The following is a 22,830-nucleotide window of genomic DNA, read 5'->3' on the forward strand; positions in this document are numbered from 1 at the left end:
GCAGCTTGGCCATCGCCAAGACGTCTGCCCCAATGTGACTATATGTCTTTGCCCAAAATGTGGCATGCCAGGTCCTCCTCAGGACCACAGCTGTACTCCCACTTGCATCATCTGCAACGGAACACACGAGACTGGTTCCTCAAAGTGCAAACTTCTTTGCAAACCACGGACACCGCCCCTGGCACCTCCAGAGTCTAAATTGACACTTCCGGCCAGGAACACTGTACAGGCCCCCAATCAACGCACTGGACAAGAGAAGCCGCAGAGCAGCTTTGCCCGCACAAACACTGCAACAGCAGCGTAGCTCCCATCATCGAAGCAAGCTTGGCCTCCCCTGACTCCACGCAACGAGGAGACTGCCCATCAACTATACAAAGGTGAGCTGGGCAGGAGTAGTCTCCCACAATAGCAGCTCCTCACACGATGCTGATAGCTCTCTCATCAAATACTTGCTAAATCATAACGAAATGCTTAAAAATGAAATTAAGCAGCTCAAAGCAATGCTCCCCCCACCCCCATCGAAATCACTGACACTCCTGCTGCTACTTCCAAACCACAGCCACAAACGCTTGCGCCCACACTCACACGTCCTTCGACAGAACAAATGGACACTCTTGCATCCGCTTCTACGACGGAAGCTGCAACTCTAACGCCGCCTTCATCACACATGCAGCCCCCACCTGCAAAAAGGAAGAATGCCGAAATAACAGACACCGAGAACACCGTTGAAAACGCCATATTTGTCCTCACTGACCGCATGGACATCGTGGAAAACAAACTTGTTGCCCTTGAAAATTGGCTACAGAGCAAGCTTGATGCATGTATTTGTGAGGCATCTGCACAGTTTTGCCGGTTCCAAGAGCCAATCGAGAGCTGGGGAAGACGCTCCGCGACGTCACAAGTTCCCATCTTTCAAAACGATAATAATGATGAAGCCAGCCCGTAGTCTAGTCATCTGGCAGTGGAACTGCAGGGGGTTCCGCAACAAGTGTGCATGTCTAACACTATTTCTACAGAGTCTTAACGAGCACTCTCACATTATAACCTTGCAGGAAACACATGGGAAAGTCACGCTACCTGGATTCAACACGTTTCAAGACCCTCACATAGATAAGCCCAACACTGCCATACTAGCAAAACAACATCTTTCTGTTAAATGGGACACGTTCAGCAGTACTGGAATCCCCCACAATTTCATCAAAATTCTACCTCAAAGCCACAAACAACCCACCCTATGCGTGTTGAATGTTTATAGCCCTCCCAATGCTCAACAACACTGCTTTGAGCACATGCTTGCTCAACCCAAAGCTAACGCCAATAAACAGCCGCTATTTGTAACGGGCGACTTCAATGCCCCCCATAAAATATGGGGCCACTCCGCATCCACTCCTAAGGAATGAGCTCTATGGCAGCACATACAAAATCAATGTTTCACCATCTACAATGACTTTACTCTTTCTACCCGGCTAGGAAATAGCGTCAGTAGGGATACATCTCCCGACCTCACCCTAACTCACTGTATCACTCAGGCGACGTGGCAAAACCTCCAAAACAACTTAGGAAGCGACCATTACATCCTCGAACTCTGTCTAGATTTTAAGCACAGACCGCTAGCCACAAAACCACTAAGGCTTACCAATTGGACGGAATTCAGAAAATCTCGCTGCAACACTAATGAAGAAACCATTACCAACATTGAGCAATGGGCGAGAGAGTAGTGGTATGGGCCTCTACGTCTGCCTTGCAGGCAGACGTAGAGGTCCATACCACCACTCTCTCGCTAGACACACCCTCGGCCACAATTGATTCCAAGCTCCTAAACATGAGGGAAGCGAAGCGAACTTTACTTAAAAAATGGCTAACAGCACGTTACAATCACAAACTCCGAATAAGAATCGCCAAATTAGACTCTCAGATCCAACAATACGCTATCAAACTGGCGGCACAGCCAGTTTGTACTGGCTGTGCTGTGTTTGTACTGTACTCAGGTTTGCGAAGGAGCGCATGGTAATCTTGGCACTAAAAGGACCTGGCAATTGCTCCGGCACCTGCTCGACCCCACCACGTACGTCTAGGATGCCCGATAACCACCAGATGAATAAACTGCTGCATGAACATGCAGCCGACCTGCCGACCATGTTCAGCAACCTGGCCTCCAAACATATGTTCTCTCCTACGCAAATACCCATGCCCGACTATGCTGGTGAACCCAATGAGGAGCTTTGCAGTCCTATCACAGAAGTGGAGGTTCGACATGCCCTCAACCAAGTGCAAACCACCACGGCACCTGGCCCAGACTCTGCGTCCAATAAAACGCTTTGCAACCTCGATGAGCAATCCATACGCAAACTCACCGAGCATTACAACCACTGTCTCGAAGAGAGGGAGATACCCCAACAATGGAAAGCAGCCAAAGTGATCTTCATTCCAAAGCCGAATAAGCCAATTCACATTGATAACTTCCATCCAATTTCTCTCACTTCATGCATAGAGAAGATCTTGGAGCACGTAATCCACCTATGCCTCTCCAAATACATCAAACATAAGCACCTATCCCCTTCGGAAATGACTGGCTTTCGCAAATCTCTTTCTTGTCAGAATGTCATGCTAAGGTTCAAAGAAGACATTATCGAACCGAGCAACGCACGTGACACACAAGCGTTGCTCGGCCTCGACCTCAAGGGCGCCTTAAACGTCTTCCACTTGGCCATACTACGCGAACATAGCATTATAAACTGCGGGGAGCGAATCTACCGCTATATACGCATCTTCCTCACGAAGTGCACTGCGATGCTACAATTAGGCAGCGAACAATCTGGCCAAATAAGTTTAGGAAGCACTGGCACGCCCCAAGGGGCAGTACTTTCCCCCCCTGTCCTCTTCAATTTGGCTATGCGACCTTTAGCTTTCACTCTCAAGAAGACTCCTGACCTCTGATTCACACTGTACGTGGATGATATTACGCTGTGGATGACCAGAGGTTCTGACGGGCACATCCAAGACACCCTCCAAGCAGCAATTGATCAGGTCGAACAAGTAGGGCACGAGTTGAATCTCAGGTGCACCCCCAACAAATAACAGCTCCTTCCGCGCCCCACGAGACGCTTCAGGACTTCACCCCCGAACATCCAACTCATGATTGAAGGGCACCACATACCGCACGTAGACATGATAAGGGTCCTAGAATTACACCTCCAACGCAACCGAGCAAATCAGCATACCTTGCAAGCACTACAAACAACAGTAGGTAATATGCTCCGCCTGATAGGGAGGATCTCCAACAAACATGGAGGGCTTCAAGAGAAGGAGCTAATTCAGCTAATCAAGGCTTTTGTCTTTAAGCAAAATCACCTTCGCGCTACCATATCTCTCACCCTCTAGGCAGGAAGAGGATACTGTCAATTGCTTGATCCGCAAGATACACGAAGTCGCTCTTGGTGTTCCAATTAGAGCATCCACACAAAGGGTGATGGCCACGGCCACACTTAATACTCTTTAAGATATTAACCGAAGCACATCTATCATCGCAATACCACAGACTCACTACCACTGAAGCTGGGCGTGAGATCCTGAGACAACTTCATGATGCTCCATCATTCAACGAGTGCAAGCGACATCAACTTCCTCTGAACATACAAGGCCAATACCATATCCAGCCCCTACCCAGAAACATGCATCCCGAATTTCACGTCAAACGCCGTACACTTGGAGCCAAGGTGCTACAACGCAGCTATGGACAGGCTGAAGAAGTCTACTATGTGGACGCTGCAGCTTACACCCCTAGACATCGTTATGCTCTAGCCGTCGTAGACAACCAGGCCACACTGTCCATCATTAGTCAAGACCACCTCAGTGGGCGACGCGGAAGAGGCCACCATTGCACACGCATCGGGGCTACCCGAATGCGACATCATCATTAGCGACTCTCAGACGGCTATTTGGAACTACAGTAACGGCTACATTAACAACCTCACGCACTCTCTACTTGTCGCTCACTCACCAGAAAACGACATCGCTCTCGTATGGACTCCAGCACATCAAGGACTCCACGGCAATGAAATGGCTCACGCCGCTGCTCTGGGATTCACGGACTGAGTGACCGCAAATATGGGCCTAACTCTAGAACCCAATGACTCCCAACAACACACCAATAAAGACACACTCGTCACATTCCAGGAAATTCGCACACATTAAAGACACCAACGCCTAATGTATCCACCTCTTTCTGTGCCTAGAACGCGCCAGAGAGAAATACTGTGGTGACAACTACAAACTCGCACTTTTCTTACCCCGCGCCACATACCCGACAACCAAGTGTCGCTTTTGCCCTGTCCCGATAGCAGATCTCTCAAATATCATGTGGCAATGCCGCATCAAAACTCGCCCCCGCACGCTCAAACCATTAATTAATAGTGAGGAGCTGTGGGAGACTGCCCTGCGCAGCTCCGATCCCACCCTACAGGACCGAGTCCTGAGGTGGGCTGGGGAGGTAACAGAGGCCTACCACGACTGGTAGACAGACTTCTAGCCACATAATGTGGTGACAGACGCCTGCTGGGACTGGAGTACTTAGACCTCCCTTTCTCCCCCCGGCCCCTCCCCTCTCTTAAAAGGGGAATAAAGTTCATTCATTCATTCATTCATTCATTCATTCATTCATTCATTCAATGTACGAAGTGTGTTTATACATGATTTTAAGATAATGAACTTTCACTGTCATTATAAAAGAATACTGAGACAATAAATGGTAACTTCCACGGACGTAGATGGTCAAATGGTTGAATTACAAGCGGCTACTAGCAAACGCACCTCACACATCGCACACTGCATGACTAAGAGCCACAGTTGAAGCACAGAAGAGTTATGTTCGGTATAAAGTCCAAGTGCAATAAGATCATATCGCACACCACGCGCTGCATACATTAAGTGTGAATGAAAGTTTGCGAGAGTGAGCCGAGAAGAATGGTGGCCTGATAAGCGCTCTCTTCTTGCATGAGCAAGGGGAAAGAGGGGGAGGGGAGAGAGCGCAGTAATGTGATCATGCGTGCGCAAAGGCGGGAGGGGGGGTGGGGGGGCAGGTTGTAGTGCATCTCATCTTTTCTAGCATGGCTGTGGTTGAGCATAGCCATCAGCGTGGCTGAGCACACATGCATTCTGTTTGAGAGATAATCTGCCGCATGTGCAAAGACTGGATGGGCTGAGATGGCATATCATGCACTGTCTTCCTGAACATTTAGTGCTCGAGGTTGCGCAATCTCGAGTTTCGGAGGTGTTGAAGTGAGATGCAGACGAAGCATCTGCTCTTGCTGCTGGCGCATTTATTGATAGGGTCGTCTCACTGCGGGTAACACTATCAACTGTGGGGGTGGAGTGGACGTGAAAGCGTGGGTGCCTTCGCTTCGTACTGCCAATGTGAAGATATCATCGACACAGCATGAACCCATATCTCTTTCATTGCCGACTCAACAATTTTTTTCCTCATTCAAATTTGCTTTTTTTTATTGCCCGATAATTCGAAAAACTTTCCGACCCCTTCTATGTAAGAAAAATTCATCACTGACTGTACTTATCTGCATGAAAGATTGAATTTCAATGTAATGAATTTTTGATTTAATGAAGCAAATTTCCGTTTTTACCAACTTCATTACATTGAGTTATGTACTATAGCCAAGACAATTCAGATTAATCACAAACTTGATAATTCTGAGTGTGCTTGCTTTAACGCCCCCTTTGAAGTCAAACACAACTTTCATTTTTCCAGATATTATCTGCAATATAAACAAATATCTTTAACTGCATTTTATGCACAGTAGACAGTGCAGACTGAAACTCTCATGATAGACTCCAGCTTCCTGTCCAAAGTCGCACAACACTTGACATGCATTTTTAACTGGCTGCAGTAAAATGTGATACAGTCAAACCTCGATATATCGAACACGGATATATCGAATTATTGCGTATATCGAACACTTTCTATATCACGTGGAAAATCACATGCATTTTTAATTTTTTATTTCGAACGGGGCCGGATGTAAAATGGATATATCGAACTCCGCCGCCCGGACCTAAAGCCCCTCAATCTCCCAAAGTAGCGCCATTCACTTCCCTCCTCCTCCGCTCGGCGCGGCCTCGACGGTGGCGCCACCGGTGGTGGGCCTGCCGTAGCAGACGACGGCTAACACACTACGGGAGGAAATACGCGGAAAAGTTCGTTCGAGTCCTGCGGAGCAGTTTTTTCAATCTAGATCTTGCTTTGTCAGTCGGTAACTGGCCTTAAGAATGTCGTGTCGGATTTGCGGAAGAAATAGAGAAAAGCACCATTATTCAAGGCGTATTTAAGGCATAAAGTGCGCGCACATTGAAAGTTCGTGTTGCTGAAACACGACACAAGCACGCGGTGTGCTCAGACACGCGAGTAATTACCAGAGTTTCAGGTTTTGACAGCGTGAAAGTATGTGCACGTGGTTTCGTAGGTTAATTTACGTACCTGCAGGATGCTTTTTTTCGGCCGGCGCGTGAGAGATTCCGACTGTCTGCGGTCAGCAATGCCTGGCAGCAGGGCCGTTTCTGTTCTGCGCCTTTTACAGATGTACGTAGCTCATGCACAGGTTGTGGTGGCCATGAGCAACGTTTTCACACATAGGCGGCATAGATAATTTTAACAACGTACCAGCATATGAAATCGTTATTTATTTATTACAGTGCAAATGGTTAGAATTTGATAGAAAAAAAAGAAGGAACTTGATGGGACAACTGGAAAGAGGTTCAGAAAATAATTATCCCCCTCCCCTCATTGGCACCAGCAACACTTTTGCTGAAGTGCTAATTTTATCTCTGTATACTACGTGCGTCTGTATTCTTTTGCGTTGTAAGTTTTCACAAGGAAGCAGTGTTGCGTTAACTGAAACAGTCAAGGCACACAAGACAGAAAAAAAGTTGATTCTTGGGTTTTACATCCCAACACCACGATCTCATAAGGCACGCCATAATGGGGGCTCCGGATTAATTTTTTTACAGCTGGTGTTCTTTAACGCGCCCCCAATGCACTGGACACGGGCCCGTTTTGACACGGGCGTCAAAAGAAGAGGTTGGAGGAGCCGTGGCACTTACTTCACAAAGCCGCGCGTTCTTTGCCACTTGCTCGAAGTCAGCCCGCCCGATCTTGTGAATCCACACTTTTCTTCGTTTTGCGTTGCGCCCGGCAGATGGTAAAGCAAAAAGCTTTTTGCCGTCACTGGGTCTGTTGTGGCAACCGTAGGCGCAGCAGCACGGCATCGCAATTAAGCACTCGGCCCTAACACATTGTATAAAACTACCGCGCTCCTTCAAACCGCCTGCCGTACTTTCGTCGCGCAGCCCCAAGAATGGGGGTCGCAGCGCGCTGAAAAAAAAAAGATATACAAAAGCGCGGCGCCTGCTCTGCGCCGGAAAGAAAAAAATAGACAAAAGCGCGGGGCCTGCTTTCACGTGACACAGATTGGCCAATGGGGGAGTGGAGGAGGCTGGGGCGACAGGAGAAGTGGAGGAGGCAACGCCTGGGTGAGCGGGGTGGTGGAAAGATCTAAGAATGGCGCTACTTTTGGAAAATTGAGGGGCTTTACCCGGACCAAGTGCGCTCTGTTGACAGGAGGCAAGCTTTCCCGCAACACTCTCGAAGATAGCGGCGGTGCGATGGGCATTTCGGACTGCTGCGTACAACAGCTGCCCACATCGGTTGCGCCGAGGGCGCCATTTGAACGTAGCGGCGTACACATGCGGCGGCTTGGAGCCAGCACGGCCGCCTCGTGCGCCGTGCGCGCGTGATCGAGGCGGCCGTGGAGCCAGTTGGGGCGCTTTGTCGGTGCTGAGCCACACACCACGTGCATTGAGGACTTCGTTGGCGGTGACGACAGCACCGGAACAGTGGCGGGGTTTGCTCGAGCCGCCCATCGCCCAGAGCCACACAGCACGCGTGCGGTGGCGCGAAATATTGCACGTATCAAACACTTGTGCACAAATTTCGGTTTACAATGTGTAAGGTATACACTGTGCACACAGTGTAAATCGTAATTTGTGCACAAGTGCTGGATAAGTGCAACTTTTCGTGCGACCGCAAGCGTGCGGTGCGGCTTGCGGCGATGGGCGGCTCGAGCGTAAATCGGCCCTAAGACGTGAGATTGCGGCAGAAGTGACTGCTGAGCGGTCGAACGAAGACGCTGCCGAGGCTGATCCAGCAAGCGCTGATGTTGCCCCGCTCCCGACTGCAACTGAGGCTGTAGCTGCTTTGGCCGTTGTACACCGCTACTGCGGCGCAATAGAAGGCACTGGACCGTCTCTTCTGGACCGTTTGGACTATGTTGAGGACGCCGTGATCAAGCACGCGGTTGCCAATATGAAGCAGACTACGCTGCTTCAGTACTTTCAGCGAACGAAATAAATACTTTGTTTGAAGCTTCATGTGAGTATTGCGCCACAATTGGTTCATTGATTGATTTGTGCTAGTTTTTGACGCGTTTTCTACGTGATCTTATATATCGAATTCTGGCTATATCGAACTATTTTGCAATCACCGCGCTGTTCGATATATCGAGGTTCGACTGTATAATTATTTGTTGCACTCTCAGGGCATTAAGCTTTCATGGCAAAGTTCAACCCCCCCCCCTTCCCCCAGAAAAAAGAAGCGTTTCACTTGAGCACTTATTTAATGTTTGTCTTGATTACGGACACATAAAAGTCAGTAATTCAAGCATAAAAAAAAACAGCAATTTTTTTGAAAAAAGATGCCTTTCATCAGCAAGCCCTTAGCACCTTTCTTCCTTTAGGTAAAATTGCCACAACCTAGAGAGCTTAATTAAGGATGGACATCATAAGCCAAATGGAATGCATTACTGGGCTCTCATTGTGATTCTCAAAAAACATAGTAACTGTGCATATACCTGAGTGCTCAGGGTGTCTACCAAGTTGACATTTCCAAATTCCCTGAGTTTTCCAGGTTTTCCCTGAGCACCTTTGCAATATTCCCTGAATGAGCCAGAACTTTGTTTAATGTCAAGACAGGCTGACACCATGTTGCCCGAAGCTATCACTCTCTAGTAAGCATGTTGAAACAACGAAATGACTTAATCCAGTTTCAATAGCAAGGAGTAATATCTACTTAATTTAAAAAAGAAAACAGAAGGAAGGTGTTAGTAAAATGCACAGCGAAAAAAAATGATAAAACCCATTCCAAATTGAGTGAACATTTTTCAAATATGAATGAAAAGGAGATGCCTACATAAGTAAATATTTTTTGAATATGAGCTACTTCTATCTACTGATAGCAAGCTCATTGGTATGAGGCCTGAACGTTGTGCCAACTAAGATTCTCTCTCAACAGCTAGGAAGTCAACCTCAACTGTCCTGACATACTCTCAGCCCGTACACATCATCTCAGTATTTGGTTTCACTGCTTTAAAGAGTTTATTTTGGTTTGGATGAGGGACACCTGCATCTTGGTGTCAGCCAGCACTTTGTTTTTTGAGCTCAAGCTCCTTCAAAGACGCAGCGACAAACTTCATTCCTCATTCATTCCTCAATGCGTCGGTCCTTTCTGTTCTCATCCTCCTTCTGCCACCCGTTTCCCCATGGATCGTTTGAAGCACCTTCTTGGTCAGTTGTACAGTCAATGTCCGATTTTTCGGACTCCCTAGGGGCCACAGAAACATCCGAAAGATCGGGCAGTCCAAAGAAAATGAATGCATGTCTTTAACTGCCCTTAAGGGCTAAACGTCCGAAAAAGCGCTTAAGGCCTGCCAGCACTTATTAGGCATATCGGCGCTCGTACTGTGACAGGAGACGGGGGTGGACGTGTGTATAATTAAGGAATACGTACTGTGTCCTGCGAGGATTGCCCCTTCTCCCTCTTACTATGCTTCACCGCGTAACACTGCTGTACTGAGGCGAAGCTAACTTTCGGCGACTGGCATTACGCAACGCGCTGTGCTCTGCGAGCTTCGAAGCCAATCGCGAGGATTGCAAAGGCGGAGTTGGTGCCATAGCTGACAGCGGCGAATTCTTTCAATGAAAAACACGGCAGCACAATAGCGAACGTAGAAGCAGCTAGGCCTAATGTTGCTGCGGTGGTGGCTACGGCTGCCAGCAGATCTGCGTGCGAGAGTGCCGGTTCGAGGCGGCGAGATAATGAAGATGGCGGCGGTGGTGGCTTTGATTAATGCCATTTCAGACCTGCAGTCAGGGCAATATACATTGATTATATGGAGTACGTGGTGGTGCAGCAAAGCTGTGCGAATTATGGGGCATGTCTGAGAAACTGGGCGTCTGGAAAATCTTAAAAGCACTTCTTGTTGGGCTAGTTGGTAGCTATTCATTATAAAATATGAAGACGCCAAATAAACAGACACACACAAGAGAGAAGAGAACGGGACAGGGCGCCTCCTGTTTTCAGATGTGCAGATTCTTGCCCTAAGTAAAGATACTAGAGCAAGAGAACTGGTTGAAGCCTATCACATAGGCAAGAAAGGCAGCTTGTACGCTAGTGATTCTGCGATATCATTATATAAGGCCGAGATGAGGTTTCTTGAGCGTGGTGCGTCATGAATGTTTGATTAGATGCGTGAATGAATGTTTGCTCTGTGCACATGTGTTGACTGACAGTATATATGTGCCTGCGTTCTGTAAATAAAACAGTTGCGAGTGGCGCCCTGTCCCATTTTCTTCTCTCTTGTGTGTGTCTGTTTATTTGGTGTCTTCATATTTTATAATGTCTGGAAAATCGGTCGTTAGCTACTCTGGCAATACCTTGTGCCGATCCTCTGTTACTGGAGCCAGCATTAGCACGACTTTCGTTCTCTTTCAATAAAGTTACAGCCAATTTTCCCTGATAGAAGCACAAATTCCCTGAGTATTTCCAGTCTATTCAAATTCCCTGAGAATTCCCGGTTGGTAGACATACTGGACTGCTCCTCGCTTCTTGTTACTGTTTCCCACTTCTAATATACATTCCATAATATACAGCTGCTGCCACCATGGCCATGAGTGGCACTGGCTAACACTCCCTGGGTTAGACCTTAGACATACAGGCACCGCAGTAGCACAATTGGTAGCGCATTGCACACGTAATGCAGACGCTGCAGGTTCGACTCCCACCGGTGGCAAGTTGATTTTTCATCCACTTTCATCTCTATTTAGCTTATCACTTCTGCCCTTCATTTAAAAACTTCAGATAACTTACCCCGTGCTTTCTTCACATGGTTGTGACCAACAAAAATTGAGCACCTCGGTTCCCAATCTTCTCATTCAATACATACTGTAGTGTAATATACAACTCTCAGTACAGAAAACTGCATACTGCTTGGCCCTTGTAATCACATAAATACTCGTATTCTAAGGCCCGTATTCAAAAACGGAACTTACCCTCAACTTATGACTTAAGTAGCCGGCCGATGCTTAACGCGTTTCATGGACAAATCTTGTACTTAAAGTAAACTTTATTCGACACTTGAGTGCCGGAAAGTAAATTATGATCATCGGCAACCTTAAGTGCGACTTTTGCTACTCTCGCCTAGCAAGCAAGATGGCCGCCTGCTACGGCAGCCTCGACGACTTTGCCGATTTTGCGGGACGTGTGCACAATATTACGGAGGATGAGGCAGACCGATACGTGCCGCCATTACAGCCACGGCTTAAGGATCGATCGAATCCCACAGAAGTATACGACGCTTAATTCTCGTGGCGGTACCACTTTTCCAAGCAAGCGGTGCTACGGCTGTTGGAAATGCTGCCACTGGTCCCAAAGACAATGAACGCGGTCATCCCGTGCCGCCGCTGCTCCAGCTTCTAATCGCGCTGCGATTCTACGGCGCCAGTACATTTCAGGTTGTCACCGGGAACCTCGTTAATGTTTCGCGAGCAACTGTGTCTCGAATCATTGCACGAATGTCAAGAATGACTGCCGACACTTTGTTCCCGCAGCTCGTGAAGTTGCCAAATGCTAATGCTTTGGCATCCGTAATGGAGGAGTTCTACACCATCGCACGGTTTCCTGGTGTGAGCGGGTGCATTGACTGCACTCATGTACCCATCAGATAGATAGATAGAACAACTTTATTGAAGAATAAAACGCTCAATGGGTGGAGCCCCTAGACAAGGGCCCCACTGGCTTCCGCACGCCGTCTTGCTTTTCGGATGATGGCCCTTTGGACCTCTTCCTGTGAGCTGGACAGCGCCGCCTCCCATTGTGTATGATCCGTAATTTCTGTGTTTGTCTTTTGTGTATATGCCGTGCATGCCCATGAGATGTGTTCTAAGGTTGGCGTGGCTCCGCACCATGGGCATGTGTCCGCATATCTTTCGGGATGAATTTTATGGAGAATGAGCAGGTTGTTATATGCATACGTTTGCAGCTTTCTCCATATAATGTGTTCTTCCTTACCGAGGTTCTTATCTGGGGGTGGTAGTTTCATTCTATTTCCTCTGTGGTAGTTTAAAATTGCAGAGTAGTTCTGGTCAATCGGGATCAGGTCGTCAGAGGCGTCCTGCGAGCACCCTTGGTGTGTAGCATGCGCACGAGCTACACTGTCAGCCTCTTCGTTTCCACTGATCCCCTCATGACTGGGTACCCATATAAGGTGAAATCTGGCTCGGGGTTTTATATCTCATATAATCCTATAGGCTGCGGTGCATACTCGTCCCCTGAGGTAGCTTCTGCATGCCGCTTGAGAGTCTGATAGGATGGTTATTTGTTGTTGGTTTGGTTCCGCCACTTTGATAGCAAGGGCTATTGCGATTTCTTCTGCTTCCACGATAGTGGTGTTGTGAGTGGAGGCGCTAATGATTTCTCTGCCCAAGTAGTCAGTGACAGCAGCTACCGTTCTTTTCTGCTTGCCTGGGTATCTTGCCGCGTCCACGAAGCGGGAGTTTGGTTTGTCGCCGTGCGTTTTCTCAATGTATGCAGCTCTGGCTTCTCTTCTGTCTGCATGTAGAGTTGAGTCCATATTTCTGGGTATTGGCGCCACTTTGATGGTGTTTCTGATTATTGTGGGGATGGGTTTAGCTTGGTTGTGTTTTTCTAGGAACTCGTGATACCCGAGTCTGCCAAGGAGTTTCCTACCTGTGGTTGTTTGTGCAAGTCTGTTTCTTTGAGTTATCAGTTGAGCTTCTGCCAGTTCTTCGAATGTATTTTGAATTCCGAGAGACATGAGTTTCGGTTGAGGGATGCGATCAATTCGTGCTTAAGGAAAGTGTACCCACCAGAAGTCCCGGAGGAGATGACGCGGAGGTTTTTCGCTGTCGAAAGGCTGCGATGGTGCGAAACGGATTCACGGAGCACGGCGTGTTCTTCTTCAGAAAAGTTTGTTTTCCTTTTTTTCATCGCCCGCACGGGTTGAAAACATGCAACGCACACACGCTCTCTGCGCAAGAACGCCGCAAGTTTTCAGCAGCAAAACCAAAAAAAGCTGGGACGGCGACACACAGAACCGCAGTGGCTGCGAAAACTAACGTGAACTTGTGGCCAGACGAGTTTGAGTAAAGCGCTAAAACCAAACCGTTCTTTGTATTTTACTCAGAAGAATGCGAGAGCAAGCACTGCAACAGTTATATCCACATTCCTCTGCTGCAAAAATTATTTTTTTTGCGATTGAACCTATCGTACACGTAAAATATTTACGTATCCTCAACACCAGACGACATACTTGACTCGAAAAGTGTTACTTTCGAAAGTGATACTTAAGTGTCGTTTTTGAAGTACTCGCCTGAAACTTTCCTAAAACTTGTACTTTTCCCGCACTTATTGACGCCCTACTTAAGTTCTGTGTCTGAATACGGGCCTAAGACACATTGTCCGCTTGGAAGTTTTATGATAGTATGGTGATGAATGTGGCAATCACCAAGTGAACACATTTTCATCAAATCAGCCATGAGTAGTCTCACCTTTTCTTTGGGTCATACATAAAGAGAAAATTCAAAAGGCGGATGCCAGCTGGTGAGAGCCAGGGGAAGAAATGCTTCAGGTTGTTGTACCTAAAAAAAGAAAAAAAAAATACATATTTCACATTTTCTTGACATGCCCCAAGTACACTTGACAACATAATTGAACAAGAGATGTCATAATGAGGCTTTCAAATGTCATTAAAGGGACACTAAAGAGAAAAATGATGCCACCTGTATTAGTAAATTACTCTTCTACAATACGAAAAAAGCGACTCTTACCATTAGAAGAGGCTTGGTAAGCCAGACATACCACAATAACGAAAGACGGATGGCGCTGCCAACTTGAAGTTCCTGCACTAGCTCAACGTGACACCATAGATATTGATGGAGTATGTTTTAGAGGGTCCCTGAAACATTCTGGACAAATTTTGTAGATGTGTAGTGTACAGCTACAGTAAAGCATTAGTGCCACAATTGAAGTTAAGCATCTCATATTAACAGAGCTATGGATGATTACAAGTTACCCTCCTCCCTAGCCATGCTTTTTCTCAACTTGTTCACTGAGTGATCGGGGCTAAAGCTACGCCTTCACTGACTGCGTCATGATGTGATGACGGGTCATCTGCTTCCGGTTGTCTTGGAGCCAGTGTGCAAAGCCTCTCCAACCTCTCCGCTAGCTGCCTGGCCGTCAAATTCCAGAGAGAGTTACCCAAGTAGTGTGCATTGCAAGGGTTCTGTCGCAGCGCCGAATGCGTCCGGTATTCCAGAAATTACAAGCGAACTGGGCGTTTTGACGGATGGGCAGAGGTGCAAACTAAAGCCTCTCTGCTACTACTACTGCTGTGATGAAGAAGCTTTAGCACAGACACTCGTGAGCAGCCTGATCAGCCTGCACAGTCCAGCCACCTGGTGGTGCAGAGCTTAACCAGCCAAACACAGAGTGAATTTTGCTGTAACCAAAAAGTGTTCATGATCACGCTTCTGCCGAAAAATTACACAAGCAGCGAAATAGAATACACTTTGTTACTGCTATATTAGCTCTGTGTTTGTATGGTTAAACTCGGTGCCACCAGGTAGCTGCATTCTGTAGGCTGCTCACGTTTGCGCCTCCGCTCACCCAGCAAAATTCCCAGTCCGCCTGCATTTACTGAACTACATGACACACCAAAACTCTCTATCGTGGTACTAATCCACTGGCGTGATGTGATGGCCACAAATGCGTAGATCCTGGCACCGGTCGGATACAGTCAGCCCAATGCACTGCAGCCACTCCACTCACATGTTGCTTTGCATAGGGACATGATGTAGCAGCTTGACATGTAGATCGCTAGATTTGCAGCCCACAATGTAACAAGAGCAATCCATGGTGCTCGCAAGAAGAAACCTTGAAACCAACACTGACCATGCAGGTCACGTCAACACAGAGAATGTTGTCACAAAAGCAGATGATACTTGCTGTGCACTGGAAGTGCTTGGGTGAAGTGATAAATTGTCAATGTGTGTTACTTTTTTATAGAAACAAATTAACCAACATTCCAACTATCATGAACGACACCTGTTCACCATAAAGTTAGAAAAATTATAAATGAAGCGACCTTAGCCAACTGGATAGCTTGCCCAACTGACTTCAATTGGGCTACCTATGTTAATTGGGAGGGGGCGGCTGAAAACTCAGGGGAGCGGCACCGTAGTGATCAGTAGCGATGCATATGTTTAAAACCTTATAATAAATTACACACTTTACACTGAGCACTCAAATGTGCCACTTAATGATCAGAAGGATCTACACTAATGCCTGCAGTACGTTTGTACATCGTCAAAATCATTTCAGGGTCCCTTTGGGCCTAGTTCATTTTTTATCTGTAAAAATGGACAACATACATTGTATTCTAAATGAGATAAAGATTTAACTTGGCAAGTATTGCAAACTTTTACTCAGCCAACAAGACACAAATTACGCAAAAATACTTTGAAATCCACGACGTCCTACTGAGGTGCTGGGGTTTCAATGCAAATGAGAAAAATTTAACATTGACTTTCATGTCTTCTTTAAATATTCAACCTATTGTCGCAAAAGTATTAAGAATAGAGTTTTCAAAAGAGTACTTTGTCAGTCTAAATTTCACTAGTGTTTCTCTTCAGTGTCCCTTTAACTAAAATAATAGTAGTAATACAAAATGAGCAATAGTTTTATAGTCATAAAAGCAATTGAAGAGCACATAGTAGTTCCAAATTCAGTCTAAATACAGAAATTGTAGGATCTCATAATGAAACCCTGGCTTTTGCATATACACATAAAGGAAATGAACAAGTCTGCTAACATGGATTACACTATTAACATCTATACTGCACTTGACATTAGACCCTGTAAATGGTAGTGTTTATTTACAAACTTGCATTATTTTGCCTACAGTCCTGGATGCCGATCAAAATGAAATTCAAAGTGAACACAATATGTCTGTTGTTTTCTAATATGCACTAAACTTACAGTGCACAGTTTGAAAGCTCAAGGGTCAACCTGGAAGCCTCTTTTAAATCCTGAAACAGCATTTCCTAAGCCCTGAGAACATGTTCAATTGATTGAGGTGTCTTTTGAAAAATATAATCCCGAAGAAATTAAAAAGAAATACCTAATATGAATGGAAGAATTAGGAGTGCAATATTTACTTTCTCTATTCCCCACACCTCTTCTGCAGGAGCAGTGCCAATAACAATGCTAGACTCATCAACCCTCACTTTTTTTTTTTTCAGAGCACTTATGATAAACTTTTGAGATGGGCCTCTGACAGAGAGCAACAGGATGCATTAACAAGCATTGCTTTCTCTTTTCTGATCGTCCTTGAGAGATCTGGCAGGGTGTGCACACAGACGATCTTAAAATTAAGTTAAATTGTGGAGTTTTACGCGCCAAAACTGCCATATATATGATTATGAGGCACGCCGTAGTGTGGGACTCCGGATTAATCTGGACCACCAGGGGTTTTTTAACACGCACCCAAATTTAAGCACGCGAGCGTTTTCGCATTTTGTCTCAATCGAAATGCGGCTGCTGTGGGTTGATGATCTTGTGAGCACTAGGAATTTGAGATGAAAAACACAAATTGAAAAAAATTTGGGCTGCTGCAACCCGATGCCAGCTGGCAGCCAGCTGGGAGTTTCGAAAATGGAAAGGAGGAGCTGTTTTTACATGCCATTTTTTAGCTCTATGTGTAACATTTATCTGCAAAACTTGTCTGCAATGTTTACAGCTCCATGCTCTACCCACACAATGTGTTTGTTCACTGAGCTCAAGGTCATGGTTCAGGGCACCTTTAAAACAAGCAGCTTCCAACAAACAGCAAATGTGAAGGGAAAAAAAGTTTGCTGACATCGTGCTTGCATTATTTGCTTTTGTTCTAAAAGTAGTTCAAATGCTTTTAGGTTTCAGAGGCATGTATCCAATATTTTTTTTAAAGAATATTTTATATTTTACTGACCCTTTTAATGTACGAATACAGAGAAATAGGGACGTATTCTTGGATGGACACTTTTGGCGATATCACTTTCAGTGCGTGCTTATTGGCTGGTTCAGCAAAACCGGATGAGCTGCTAGCTGGTTGGGCACTATGACTACATCATGCGTAAGGGATAGCATCGCCGAAAGTAATCATCCAAGAATACATCTCATGCTTAAGTAAGCCAAGTAGTAGTTACAGTCAAGTTTACCCCTGGGCTTAGTGCTGGGGCCCCTGTTGTTTAATATCTATATTAAGCACCTAACTGGCTTCACTATTCTATCTACAACCATGTATTAATGCACTTAAAGATGTTAAGCATCTAAGGATCTTTCACTCAACCAAAGCTTTTCAGGCTCATCATTTTCACAATACGCACACGGGTCAGGTCATCTTCCAGCATAGCATGGCACTGCACTATGCAATCATTTATAAGCTACAGAAAAGAAAAGGTGTTTTAATTGACTCATGCATAACATTCTAAGGGGTCCAGGAACTTTAGACAATATTTGCAAAAAGAAAATGAACTGTGCACTGTAATACAGAATAGGAATCACTTACGGCTGTTGCTTAAGGGTGAAATTCTCCAGTGCTGGCAGCTTCGAATAGCCCTATTACCAAAATGATGAGGGAGGGGGGGAAAGAAGGAAGGAAGGCAGTGATGCATCAGCTTATGCAAATCTTGGCACCAAAGAATAGAGTAATGCTACTAATTCTCATAACACAGCAAGGCTGAAGGACCAACTAGAATATCCACACAGAAATCAGCCCGTAAATGGTTAAATTTAACAACTGACTTCATATCGAACAGCCCAACTATGTTCCAATCAAAATGAAACGTCATGTAACATAGCAGACTGCACAGAAAAGCTGCCAGAAGCAGGCAGAAAAGCAATTTACGTCCTGAAAACTACCTGGTTCATTCTTTCTAAGCAAAGCCTGTACAAAATGATTACTGTCAATGACACAGGTATTGAATCATACAGTGAAAGGTGACTTTACATGAAAACAATGAAGGTCTGCCATAACAGTTTTTATTATTGTTATTTGCTAATACGCAATGACGACTGACACAGCCAAGAATAACAGAAGCCAGCCTGCACCAGCGCCAGACTCAAAAAGGATGCATTTAGATAATGGCTCAGTACAAACTCTATAAGTACAATTCTGAGAACTAAAAATGCTTCCAATTAAGTTTAACTAACTTCTGCTAAAACACTTTCTAATTCGGAACAGTTGGTGCTGTCTGAATGGCTTATAGCAATATAGAGAGTAGTATAGACAGAGCAAGGGCTAATGCTAACCCGTCCTACTGCGTAAAAGCAACTGAAAAGACCTTTGCAGGTGCACTATGCTTCGTGCACACTGCTGTCTCAGAGCTAGCAGAAATTCTTTTTGATAAAGGCCGACTGGCATGGCACATTTTCCATGGGAATCGAAGATCACGACATCTGTCAGGTAAAGTTCACAAAGGGACACTAAAGGCAAATATTAAGCCAATGCACACTGCTAAAATACCACTGCAGAAACCTCAAAACACTTGCTTCGTACTAAGAAAAGACTTATGTTGAAATCCAATGGCAGAGCCGGAGTGGGCAGCCGACTCCGTGAATGAGCACTCCACTACGGCACAGAGCGATGCCGCCAAATCCGAAATTGGAACAAAAGCCCTGCAGTCAGAGCAAGGGAATGGCAAGTGGGCGCTCGTGCACACCATGCACGTGCATGCACACGTGCACCATGGAGATATGCAGCTTTCCAGCGTCCTTTGTGTGCCAGAGGAGACTATCATTTGCTGTCTCCGCCTGTTTCTGCATGGTGCATTGCGTCTGAACAGCGCGCACAACTCTACGGGGATGTAGAGACAGGCCATAATAGCAGATTTCTTTCCTAAAAAGCAGGGTAGAAGCCAATATATATACATATAAAAAAGAAGAGACAGAAGTAACATATAAATAAAAGCACAAACAAAATAACACTTTTACAAATATCGCTGCCTTTCGCATTGTGGCTCTACACATATGGCTGTCAGCATCTGTGAAGAAAAGGAGACACTCTCGAAGATAGCACATAGAGGGGAAATTGAAACTACGATATACTAGAAGCCTAATGAAATGCACAAGGGGACGGGGCAAGTGGATCTGCCCAGAGTAGCAGTGAACGATGTCCTTGACATAGCCGATTGTTCGTCTCTTAGCAGGAAGGTGAAACATGACTTCAAAGGCTTGCTCATAAGTGGCGGCTCCAGCATCGCTATCAGAATCAGCGCTACACGAATCCAAACTTGTAGTGTCACATTCAGAGCTGTCACTCTCAAGCAGCGCGGGCAAGAATGCGCGACGCGATATAGCAGTGTACATTGCATCCGTCAATACCAGCGTTGCGGCGTAATAGAGGCATGTTGGGAAAAAGACAGGAAATGTGTCAGCTGAGCCGTGAGTGCTCTCAATCTGCCATTGAAACACTCAATCGGTGCTCCCTATCTGCAATTGGAACAGTGTTGCTCCAAAAAGAGCAAGAAATGCTGCTCCAGAAATGCTCCAAATCTGCCATTGGAATTCGCTAGTAGTTTAAGAGAAAATCATGTCTGAAGGGTCCGCATTTATCTAGAGAAACTCAAATCACCCGCCCCCGAGCAGAAAGTGGTAACATTGCATATGCCATCGCCATCGGTGGGTAAAACGGCGCCCGACAGAGAGCACTACGATTTCTTTACACAAGACACAAACACACGGCCATAGAAAATTCTTTCTCATTAGACATTTTCAAAAAGCAGTTGCTACCATTTACCAATACCTAGTATTCTGAATTTTTATCATGTGTTTGTTGCTTTATATTGCAAATGATTGATGTTATAACTGGGTTTGTTTTCATTCTTCTAAAATTTGACTATCTGTATTTTCTAACATATTGCTGTTGTACTTGGCATTTAATGTTTCTATAACTTCGGGACAGAAGGTCCCCATGCAGCCTTGTGGTCTGGGTCCTCCTTCCGCAAATTTATCTATGTAATTCTTTTATTCATGAAATAAACGCAGATTGATAGAGAAACCGTGCCAAGATAGTACATGTATATAGATGTAGTTATGTGCAGGACAGCACATATATAACAGGAATATTTGATGTGCTTATTTGTACTAAACTAATCTGGCATTTCCATGCACTATGCTGCAACATCATGTGACATGGCATTCCCTGCGACTTGCAGTTCGTGTGAGTTTTGCAAGCCAGCGAAACCAGCACAGCACTATGCGATAACAAAACTACTGAAATTCGAAAGCATGAGTGGCGCAGAGTCAAGTGAAAATGAGACCTTTCAACCGTCTGCGTCGCTGCCAAAAGTAACGTGAATGAGTTTTCCCCTAAAATCAAATAGAACTGAACAAGCAGTACTTCTTCCGTCTTATAATGCAATGTAATTATTTTTTTATTACAAGTCGTTCAGTGCTAGTGACGGAACTGTAATGAGGAGTGCCTATGTTATCTGGCTAGTACTTGAATGAACCGGGGGCCGGTCACGTCGGTCTTGCATTTACTTCAATTTTTTATTACTAAAGCTGTGTTTGCGATAATATCGACACCTTATACATTCTCAAGAATTCATCTATCACTTTAATTTGACTTAATACTTGCCTTTAGTGTCCCTTTAATGCCTGCCCGCACGTTTTCATGCAGGTCACGACTTTTGAAAAAAAAAAGAGAATGATGTGAAAAATTTGCTTACCAATTAGATTTCTAACAGCACACAATTCATATGAATTCATCAATTGGATGCAAGGCATGCTACAGCAGGCTACCCGTGTTTCATATCTAGCAGGGTAACAAATGGCCTGCAAGTCTATTTTTCACTACAATCAAAACTATAACCATTTGTGGTATTTCTGCACAGAAAACGAATTGCATTCTCACTATAGTGTTCTCTTTTTGCTAAGATTATCTTCATGGTAAGAGGCAACCACAGCAGTGTACCATGCCAAGGCCATGGCTGCTACTGTCGAATTATGGCCATATATATGACCATTGGAGAGACCAAGGCGTGCACAGGTCGGTTTCCAGTGCGAGAAATGTTTCTTGCAGAGCAGGCTTAACAGACAATAGGCAATGGAGGAGAAACTAGCCAAACTGTAACAAAAAAGACATGTGTCTACGCACAGGCCATATCATGTCGTTGGGTGTTCCCAGCAAATCAATGATCAGTTCCAGTTGGTGAATCTCGGAGCGCCCTGGTAGCAGGGGCTTATGTAACAGCAGCTCCCCGAGGACACAGCCAGCAGCCCTTGTAACATGCAAGCATACAAGTGAGATACACGGCTTGGCTTACTCTATCACTGGGATGGCTTGTTTTTAACATTATACTCTACCATATGTCGATGGCTGTGGTCTGGGTCTTGGCTTGCAGCAGCAGTTCTGGTGCCCGATACCTGAGAAAATAGGTGTCCAAATTATAGCACACACAGCAGGCAACAGTGATGACAACAAAGCTAGTAGTGCAGGTTATCCATGCTATCAGGTACAAATAAGCAATCCACACATATACTTCCATCTGCTCTAACAGACAACAACTGCCAGCTTTCTTGACTCCTGTGAGGCTACAATGCTCCTTCAAATGTTGGCTCCACTGAGACAATACTAGATTGATTTCGTGAGTTTCACTACACCAACACTGCTTCAAAGGTTGTTGGTCCTTAGCAGGCTGAAGGGCAACTATGGCAAGAAGTGCACAGTTTTTTTTTTACTGTGGCAAACCAGCTTAGCCCATGATATGAAGAGGCAAGGAAGTGAAGATAAAGATCGTACAATAGGAGCACGGTTCAGGAGACTCACACCACCACTTTCCCCAACACTATTGCAAGAAAAGCATATAGCAGAAGACAATTACAGCACAAATGCTAATTTCATCATCATCATCAGCCTATTTTGAAGGGACACTAAAGGCAAATATTAAGTCAAGCTAAAGTGATAGATTATTGCTTGAGAATCTCTAAGGCGTCAATATTATCGCAAACAGAGCCTTAAATAGAGAAGTTGAGGTAAATGCAGGACTTGATTAGAGACTCCCCCGGGACATTCAAGTACTTGCCCGATAATGAAAGCACTCCTCAGTTAAATTCTGTCACTAGTACTCCACCATTTGTTGCAAAAAAAAATAAAAAATCCTTGTATTGTATTATAAGACGAAATAAAATGCCACTTCTCCAGTTCTATTTCATGCTTGGAAAAAACTCATTGAAATTACCCTTGACAACAATGCGGGCAGTCGAAAGGTTTCATTTTTGTTCGACTCCGCGCCGCCCACGCTTTCACGTTTCACTAGTTTCGTTATTGCATAGTGCTACGCTGGTTTTACTGGCTCGCGAAACTCGCACAAACTGCAAGTAGCAGAGAACTCATCTTCCATGTGATGTCATGGGACGTCCGAATGGTCTAC

General features: G+C 45.4%; 1 protein-coding gene across 4 annotated transcripts in view; it reads right to left on the minus strand.

Annotated features, from left to right (window-relative positions):
* Positions 1-22,830, minus strand: part of Cdc2rk (cyclin-dependent kinase 10) — a 64,451-nt gene that overhangs the window by 26,552 nt on the left and 15,069 nt on the right. For all 4 annotated transcript variants that reach the window (XR_010562618.1, XM_065424542.1, XM_065424541.1 and 1 more), the window contains exons 9-12: positions 21,764-21,823; positions 21,555-21,678; positions 17,964-18,013; positions 13,909-13,998 (exon numbers count right to left, since the gene is read on the minus strand). Coding sequence is in view for 3 of the 4 variants with exons in the window: in XM_065424542.1 (XP_065280614.1) it covers positions 13,909-13,998; positions 17,964-18,013; positions 21,555-21,678; positions 21,764-21,823 (324 nt within the window). In the remaining variant the exon portion in view is untranslated. The remainder of the gene's footprint in view (positions 1-13,908; positions 13,999-17,963; positions 18,014-21,554; positions 21,679-21,763; positions 21,824-22,830) is intronic.

The sequence above is a fragment of the Dermacentor albipictus genome, chromosome 1 (assembly GCF_038994185.2).
Source record: "Dermacentor albipictus isolate Rhodes 1998 colony chromosome 1, USDA_Dalb.pri_finalv2, whole genome shotgun sequence".
NCBI lineage: Eukaryota > Metazoa > Arthropoda > Arachnida > Ixodida > Ixodidae > Dermacentor > Dermacentor albipictus.